Genomic DNA, 10,000 nt, shown 5'->3' with positions numbered 1-10,000 from the left:
CTTTAAATTTGTTTTCTCCTCACAAAGACCCACCCATTACCCTTTAAATCTGTGTTCTCACAAAGCTTTGTTCTCTACCCTTTAAATATATTTTCTCCTCACAAAGGCCCACCCCTTATCCTTTTAATCTGTTTTTTCCTCACAAAGCCCCACCCCTTATCCTTTAAATCTGTTTTCTCCTCACAAAGCTCCACCCCTTATCCTTTAAATCTATCTTCTCCTCACAAAGCCCCACCCCTTATCGTTTAAATATGTTTTCTCCTCACAAAGCCCCACCCCTTATCATTTAAATCTGTTTTCTCCTTACAAAGCCCCACCCCTTATCCTTTGAATCTGTTTTCTCCTCACAAAGCCCCACCCCTTACCCTTTAAACCCGTTTTCTCCTCACAAAGCCCCACCCATTATCCTTTAAATCTGTTTTCTCCTCACAAAGCTTCGTCCTCTACCCTTTAAATCTATTTTCTCCTCGCAAAGCCCCACCCCTTATCGTTTAAATCTGTTTTCTCCTCACAAAGCCCCACCCCTGTCAAGTGAAGGCGTGCACCAGAGGCATGTGGTCTGTGGGAATGACGAAGGGCGTACCTTCTAAGAAATGGCGAAAGTGACGGACAGCCAAGTGCACCGCCAGCAATTCGCGATCGAAGGTAGAATAACCCGATTCTGCCTTGGACAGTTTTCTGCTGAAGAAGGCCAATGGGCGGGGCGAACCGTTGACCAACTGCTAGAGTACTGCACCAATAGCGACGTCGCTGGCATCGGTGGAGAGAAGGAGAGGGGCATGTGGGATAGGAAAAGTGAGAGCCGCAGCGGTTGATAGGGCCTTCTTTGCATTGCAGAAGGCCGCTTCTTGAAGGGGACCCCACTTCAGTTCCTTTGGCTTGCCCTTGAGGGAGGTGTAAAGGGGAGCAAGAGGGGCGGCAAAGACTGGCAGAAAACGGTGATAATAGTTGATCATGCCCAAGAATTCCTGTAGAGCTTTGACGGTCGAGGGCGCGGGGAAGTCCTGAATGACTGCTACCTTCTCAGGGAGGGGATGGACTCCTTCAGGAGTGATGCGGTGCCCTAAGAACGACACTTCGTTGGCGCCAAAGGTACACTTGTCGTACAGGACTACAAGGCCGTTTTGTTGCAGGCGGTCGAGCACGATGCGCAGGTGACGGAGGTGTTCCTCTTTTGAGGAGGAGAACACAAGTATATCGTCCACATAACATACACAGAAGGGGAGGTCCCCTTAAGATGCCATCCATGAGACGTTGAAACGTTGCCCCAGCATTACGAAGGCCAAAACAAGAGTAATTGAAGGTGTATGTACCAAACGGAGTGGTGATGGCAGTCTTGGGGATGTCTTCTGGGTTCATAGGCACCTGATAATACCCCTTCAGGAGGTCGAGCATAGAGAAAACCTTCGCTTTGTGCAGGTTGGAGGTCACGTCGGCGATGTTTGGGAGGGGGTAGTGATCTGGTTCTGTTTGCATGTTCAGGGGCCTGTAATCCCCGCACGGACGGAGGGAGCCGTCTTTCTTCAGAACGATGTGTAAGGGTGACGACCATGGGCTGGAGGCCTTTTGGCAAAGGCCCATTTCCTCCATTTTGGCGGCTGCCAATCGTTCCGGTGCCAGACGTATGAATTTTGCGAAGACTGGGCGCCCCATCATCTTGATATGGTGATAAATATCGTGCTTGGCAGGAACCGTGGGCGTTTGGTGAAGTTCTGGACGGAAAACTTCCAGGTAGAACGTGAGGAGGTGGGCGTAGGCATCCATGGGTGCGCTGATGTGGGGAGCGAGGTTGGAGGGGGCTGGTTGAAGAGGTGTCGACAAGTACGAGTCTGCGTTGACCAATCATCAGTGGGCGACATCGACCAGAAGGTGGAAATGAGAGAGGAAATCCGCACCGAGGATTGGCAATGTGACGTCAGCAACGAGAAACTTCCAATTAAATTTACCATTTCCAAACGATAATGTGAGGTTCTCGTAACCGTAGGTGGGTATCGCAGATCCGTTGGCAGCTACCAAGCGGACGTTGGCAGCTACCAAGCGGACGTTGGCAGCTACCAAGCGGACGTTGGAAGCTACCAAGCGGACGTTGGCAGCTACCAAGCGGACGTCGGCAGACGTAGACAGACTATGTGGTGTCCTGAAGAGTTCCCTTGGCAAAAGAGAACGACAAGCACCCGTGTCTACCAAAAATCGCACGCCCATTCCTGCATCATGTAAAAACAAAAGATTAGAAACACGGGAGGCCACCGCCACGAGCGATGGCCTACTTACACGTTTTTGGCCTCTGACAATCCTTGGCACATTTCTTTGCGGTTGCCCTGAATCTGTTGTGGTAGTAGCAAAACTGCTGCGGATGGGAGGTAGTAAGTGGCTGTAGAAGTCGTTGGTTGGGGAGCGAGCGAGTGGTGGGTGGTGGGTGGCTTTGTCGCCGCTTCGGCACGTCATGGGGTAGGCGTGTATGTCCTACGGCATTCACGTCAGCTTTGGTTGATGTTGAATAGGCGTCCTCTTTGTCAGGAGTGGAGGCGTTGATGGAGTTCTTGAAGTGGCTGTCCATAAGGGCGTCGGCTTTGGTCCTCAAGTCCTTTATAAGTCCTTTATGGGTAAACTATCGACATCGGGTATGGCAGCGTGTACAGGTTCGGGGAAACGGCATATCCAAAGGGCACGAAGTAGGTTCACCTCATGAGGAGAGCCGTCTGCAGCAGGTTGCAGGCAAGCCATACTGGTCATTTCCCTTAGGGGGAGCGAAGCCCTTTGGTCCCCCAACCGTTGTTGAGAAATCTGAAAAAGCTTTGCTATACGGGCGGCTGGCGACGGCGAGTACTGCTGCAGAAGGTATGTTTTGAGGGTGTCATACGCTATTGGGGTGTCTCCTTGTTCATCTGCTTTGGTGGTTGAGCGAGTCATGCCCTTGATGCGAAACTGGACTTCTGCGCGCTGAAACCAAGCAAACGCCTCTCCGATGGCGAATGACGAAAGTTTCAATGGGGCAGCCACAGCGCCAACTTCCGTAGAGTCCGCCATAGTACCAGCGACGGAGGGGCGAGGTGGGGTGGAAGGCGGGAGGAGCGAGTCTACTTCCGGGGTCACCAATGTGACGAGCCGAGAGAAGGTTGTGACTCAAAGACAGGATGAAAGCAACTGAGTAACTTTATTACAGAACACTCTCTTTTATATACAAAAACTCAATGCAATAGGAAATTTCCTGTTCAACTGACACCGCACCGGTTAACAGATAACGGTGAGAAAAACACACATTATTTCAGGTTTAATGCAACAGGAAATTTCCTGTTCAACTGACACCGCATCGGTTAACAGTTAACGGTGAGAAAAAAATACGTTATTTCAGGTTCTTTTTAGTGCGAGGGGAGAGCGAAGATACAAGCATAATATATACACAAAATGAAATGTCGTTACCATGTAGGATCGTGTGTCACACGGTTGGTACAATGTACACAGTTTCTTCGGATTCTCCTACTGTATATGAACCTTTGGTTATAAAAATGACATTTATTCACTTTCATTCTTTTATGACTACAGCACTGTGTCTTTATCAACTGATTACTAATTTACGTTAGTTTTATAATTTTTTTTAAAATATAGAGGCTGAGCTAATTAGAGATCCTTTGAAGATTACAATGAAGAAATTCACGGAGTATATGCTGAAACATATTCACAAGCATACACACTAAAATACACACACATATACACAATCTCAGAGACCACCTGTTGTCTAGGTCAGAGAGTCAAGACCCTCTGCTGTCAGGGTCGTGCATGAGCCAGGACTTGCTCCTTGGCTATATCTGTGATTCGATGTTCCTGGCAAAGAGCGCATAATTTCAGTGATGTCGAAGGGCATCCTGGTACATCACTTCCCTATTTACTGAAAGTCTGCTTTCTGCTTGATGGGAAAATATAGTTTGATTCCTGTTGAATGTTTTTGCTTGCTTGTTAAATTGCTTTACCTTATGTTAAGCTTGGGCTCTTACGTTGGCAGCCCGTAAAGTTGAATGTTCACTGTAGGCCTTTGGAGGACGATGCTTAGCAGTTCAGGTGGTATGAGCCTGCTATAGGTGTTTCCCCTATGAACGATCTGGGTTTCATAGGTTAGCTCTTTCAGGGAGGGTGTCTGGTCATATATATCAGTTTAATGTTGGTGAATGTGCCATTGATTTCAAGGGCCAGCATTTGTCTTTAGGAAGGAGATTAAAATTATGAAAATCTTTGATAGATGGGTAGAAGAGATTGTTATTGTAAGATTGATGGATGGAGGATATGAATAAGATAAGAAAAAACTAGGTTAAAAGGAAAACATGAAAACGAGGTAAGCATGGTAGTTTGCCACATTTCTTTACCACAACACATATCCCTGTTTTTATTTCAGATGGATCAAAGCAAACCGAAATCAGAAGAGCAACATAGTGAAAAATATTTTGTTAAAACCAGACTCAATGATATAGAGATGGAGGAGAAAAATAGTTCACTTAATGGTTTGGCAGAAGAATGTGTCACTCAGACAGACGAATCGAAGACCAACGATAAGGTTTCGTTCGAACATCTTTTAGACATATCTGGTATCGATGGACTATGGACCATTTTAATGTTTCTCATGTGCTCCTTCTGTAAGTATATTCTCTGAATTTTCTATATAATTGTATTCCCTTTGTTTAAATTACAGTGAAAATGGAATGGCATATTTACATATGTAAGGCCCAAAAATTAGGAATCTTATTTTTCATATAGAGAAACAGATTAAGAACCATTTGTATTCAAATAATTACATTTTTACTTGATAAAATCTATAAATATCATTGAAGAATGAAGAAATGTTTTAAAAGTACCAAGGGCATTAGTCGAAAGTTGGATTATATAACTCGTTTTACCTTCTCTGATATCACAGGTGGATTTACTTCTCCATTCCAAATGCTTTCCTACCAGTTTCTTGGAGCAACTCCAGAGCACTGGTGTCAAGTAGAAGAACTTTATGCTTCGAACTGGACTGATGAACAGGTCCTTTCTTTAGCTATACCGTTTGAGTAAGTAAAACTTGTCACAATTACTTAGTTATTTTAAGATTATCGTGTGCTACAGACATATTAGGTACTTCAGTCCAGGACAATAACTTGAAAATAATCTACAGTATCTACTGTAGTAGGTTCTTACTTTGGCTTTAGAACTGCACACATTCATATTTGTGAAAATATATATTTCCTTAGCTCTATAAGCAAAGAAATCGTTTTATATGGAATGTTTGTCATGAGATTTGAAATGATAAACGATGTTGCATTGCCAATTACATAATACTAACAATCACGCAAAGATTTCTTGATTGCATCTGAGTTCTGATCCATCTAAAAAAACGAATCGCCCCTTTCTTATATATATTTATAGGTAGGTAGATAGATAGATAGACAGATAGCTCTATCCTTGCTGATTGCTGCCTAATATCCATAATTACCATATCTAAAGTTTTTTTTAATGTCTTTTGGCAAAACGTTTAAATAGGTATGCTTAAGGTAGTCATCTCTTCCCTAATTTGCAGTTTTGACTACAAAAAGGCCTTGGTGCATGTGATCCCCCTCTTTCGATTTCCAATGATGCACAGTCTTTTCTTAACATCATTATGGAATTGTTAAGTAATAGATTGCAAAGGGTAATGGTTGATGGACACCATAATGACTATAAGAATGTTATATCTGGTGTTCCTCAGGATAATGTTCTTGGCCCATTACTTTTCATACTATATACGCATGATATGTGGTTTGGCATAGAAAACAAGCTCGTTCTATATGCAGATGATACTACTCTCTTTGTATCAATTTCCTCTCTTGAATGTAGATGGGGGTTTGCTGAATCCCTTAATAGAGATCTAGGTAAAATTAGCGCATGGTGCATATTATGAGGCATGAAGTTTAACCCAAGGAAAATTCTAAGTACAGTATGATTGCAAGTAAGTAGAGGACAGTGGCTCCTGAACCTCCAAGGTCTTTGCATTGACAATGTCTCTTTAATCATATACAACTCCTTTAAAATTCTTGGTGTGATCCTTGATTGCAAACATACTTTTGAGAAACACATTGTTTCTGCTTCAATAAAGTTTGTCCTAGAGTTTTTGGTGATCAGTCTATCCATAGGAAATGTTTTGATTAATCCATTCTACTTTGTTTTGAATATTGTTTGACTGTTTGGTCTTCAGCTGGTTTTTATGTATGTTACATGAGTTTTTTCCATAAATCAGATCGTACATTGCAACATATCAAATCTTCCCAGACTACCATACTGTACGAAGTACAGTACCAGGTACTCCAAGTCATGCCTTCTCCATCATATGGTACAATACCTCACTGTATTCTAGCAGTTTTATTCCAGCTGTGGCCAGATTGTGGAATGATCTTCCTAATCAGGCAGTTGAATCAGTTGTGGTAGCCTATTGAAAACGTCCCTGTCTGGCAGTCTGCTGGATGGGGTTCGAAACCCATTCAAGCTCTATAGTTTCTTGTAGCATCTGCAACCTCACTATCCTTGTGAGCTAGGGATCGGCAGTTTGAGGAGCCTATAGGTCTACATGCTGAGTCATCAGCAGTCATTTCCTGGCCATCCCTGGTCTTTATGGAGAGGACTTTTGGCTACAGATCATAAGAATATATGGGTAGTCCCTAGGGCACTGTTGTCCTAGGGTATTGTTACTGTTCCTCGCCTCTGCCAACCACGAGCGACCTCTAAACCTTTAAACTTGAGAAGTTCAAACTTTTGTAGATGCTTCTCTGTTGACCAGGTTAACATATGTCTGGTTTTATAGTATACAGTCTACTGTATATGACTGATGTATTGTAACGTTGTTATTGATCTTGAAATATTCCATATTTTTATTTATTACTTATATATAGTTTATTTGTTATTCTCATATTGCCTTTCCTCACTTGGCTATTTTTCCCTGTTGGAGCGCTTGGACGTGTAGCATTCTGCTTTTCCAACCAGGGATGTAGTTTGGCTAAGTATCTACCCTATATAATAGAGAGTCTCTCTCTCTCTCTCTTTATATATATATATATATATATATATATATATATATATATATATATATATATATATATATATATATATATGTATATATATATATATATATATATATATATATATATATATATATACCAGATGTATAGCTACTTGTCCTCTCCCTGACCCTCGGGAGTGGGTAGAGGGAGTAGTTATACCCCAGTGAGAGGAGTGCGTATTTGTGCATATTTAATCGAAATATTTAGCTGACATTTTTTACGTATCGCGTACAATAGTGATTGTATATGGATTTTGTAATGCATAGAACAGTCGGGGATGGCAGAGAAGGTTTGGACTGGATCGGTAACAGGATATTAGCTGACCTACATTATGCTGATGACACTGCCCTTAGCAAAACGCCACAGGACTTGCAAGCCTTGCTAACCAGAATGTATAAGATATCACATGAGGTTGGACTAAAGATAAATAGAAGAAAGACAGAGATGATGAGAACGGAGTATGCAATTGAAAATGAAATATCATTGGAAGGATAAAGGATTAATGAGGTGGAATAATTTAAATATATAGGAACTATGATCTTCAATACAGGATCTTTAGAATTTGAGTTTAATGAAAGATTTCAAAAAGCAAATCAGACAATGGCTAGGTTAAGTAAAATTTGGAAATCAAATCGCCTGACATTACATGAAAAAAATCAAGCTATATATCAGTTTAGTGAGATAGGTGTTACTTTATGGACATGAGTCGTGGTATGACAATGAAACAATATCCAACGGATTTAGTAGAAGAATATTGGTAGTTGAATAGCAGGACAGGATTAGAAACGAAACTATAAGAGAGATTACTCGAGTGCCATATGTGGATGAGATCATGGTGAATGGTAGATGGAGATGGTTTGGGCATGCTCTTCGCCCTCCCCAAGAGAGATTAGATTAGTTCACCAAACTTTTACTGGACTCCAAAAGGCACTAGAAGAGTTGGAAGACCAAGGCCTACATAGCTGAGGACTATGAAGCGTGAAGTAGATGATGAATGGGGAAGTATTGAATTAAAAGCTCAAAATAGAGACGACTGGCGAAATCTAATTGATACCATTTGCGTCAATAGGCGTGGGAGGAGATGATATATATATATATATATATATATATATATATATATATATATATATATATATATATATATATATATATATGTATGTATGTATGTATGTATATATATATATATTATATATATATTATGTATATATATATATATATATATATATATATATATATATATATATATACATATATAAAGTGTGTGTGTGTATAAATGTGAGGGGGGAATGTTTACATTCTTTTTTCCGTTTTGATAACTATTAGTATTCTTCTTATAATTATTATTCTTATCCTTGTTATCTTCTTATTGTTATAATTATGATTACTATTACTTAATCTGTTTTGTGGTTTCAGAAACTCAACGGGAAGTTATGCCAGTTGTCATAAGTATAATCTGAATTACACAGCTGCTGCTGCTCTTGGATACAAAGATTCTCTAACTTACAAGGCAAGTCTTGCTTTAACGACGGACTCTGATCGGACAGCCTGGATTCCATGCACATCTGGACATACATTTAACCTTACTCAGTACTCTTCGACTGTTGTGACGGAGGTGGGTATTATAGCTTGAAGAGTTCTAGTAGTTGATGGAGGGTTATTATTCTTTATACCGGGTTCTTATGTAGTTCGTTGGGACAGATGTAAACTTTCTTATTACTTGTCAAATTGATTTTTTGTGGGGTAGTTGATATTTATCTTGGTCTGAAATATGATAATTTGAGATTAGTTTTATTATATATGAAACTTGATTGAGTGTTACCTTGCCAAGAGTGAAGCCAGCTGGGAAGTGAACTCAGGGTTGATATAGTCCTAGGTAAGCTAAGAATACGGCAGTGTTGCCACCCTCCTCTAGGTTAGGATACCGCTCTTAAGTGCGGTTAGATGAACCTTAAGTTAGGTGGTGTCCTTGTGTGTGTTTCTCTTTTAAAAGGTGGGTTTTCGGTCATAACCTTTGAAGTCACGGTTTCAACAAATTACAAAGGCTCCGTTGAGTGAATTAAGTGGGTAGTGAAATGATAAATTTGGTATTCTCAGATGTAATATCAAATCTATAGAGATGGCTCATGTTTTAGCTCATATAAAATCCAATGCTCGAGACGGCATCACAAAGTACCCTATTACCATGAGAGATACGCTCTTATGTTCATTGCATTAAGAATCCTTTGAGAAAATCTATCTTCCATATCGTATGAATTTATAGATAAGTAAAGATTCTGTTATGGATGACACTCCACACACTGCCACTGGTTGCCGATAAGAAGCATCAACAGATGATGTCCAATTTTCCTAGAAAGTCAAGCCAGAAAATCGTGAGTTTTGATGTAAGTGGCAACAATGGGATATGAATATCTAATTTAAAATAGTCTTCTGTGTTTACCCTCTCCCATATGGATATCAGTAGTTAGTTACCCACGATATTTTAATGCCGTCGATTTAAATGTACTTTCTCCTAGAACTCCATCCGCTAATCCTGATGCACCAATGACACTTAAGGGAGCGGGAAATCCAATATATTATTTCGAAGTGTTATTACTAATGAAAATTCCAAATAATAATGATGATATAACTATTATGTGTCATGATAGGCTGTAAGTGATCAATATTGTGATTAAAGGAATATATCTTGAAAGGTTCTTCTTCTTTCTTCTTTAGATTGCCCGGAGCTTCTCTCCGGACAGGGGCTTTTTGACGGTGCGTCTAGCCCCTAGGTGGTTTACCCGGCGGGTAGGTGTGGTGGTTGCAGATCAGCGGGGCCTGGAAGTATATATATATATATATATATATATATATATATATATATATATATATATATATATATATATTTTCCCCTAGTTAGGGGCGAGAAGAGAGGTTTTATAGTGGTAGGGGAAAGGCTGTAGAGC

At 40.7% G+C, this 10,000-nt stretch overlaps 1 protein-coding gene across 1 annotated transcript in view; it reads left to right on the top strand.

The window, feature by feature from the left end:
• The window catches only part of LOC137653467 (solute carrier family 22 member 7-like), a 117,133-nt gene that overhangs the window by 53,868 nt on the left and 53,265 nt on the right, over positions 1-10,000 (top strand). Inside the window, exons 2-4 of the mRNA XM_068386876.1 lie at positions 4,388-4,625; positions 4,904-5,039; positions 8,472-8,670. Of these exons, the coding sequence (XP_068242977.1) occupies positions 4,388-4,625; positions 4,904-5,039; positions 8,472-8,670 (573 nt within the window). The remainder of the gene's footprint in view (positions 1-4,387; positions 4,626-4,903; positions 5,040-8,471; positions 8,671-10,000) is intronic.

Source organism: Palaemon carinicauda, chromosome 14 (genome assembly GCF_036898095.1).
Source record: "Palaemon carinicauda isolate YSFRI2023 chromosome 14, ASM3689809v2, whole genome shotgun sequence".
Taxonomy (NCBI): Eukaryota; Metazoa; Arthropoda; class Malacostraca; order Decapoda; family Palaemonidae; genus Palaemon; species Palaemon carinicauda.
The sequence above is the reverse complement of the archived record's forward strand: the minus strand, read 5'-3'. Positions and strand labels throughout refer to the sequence as shown.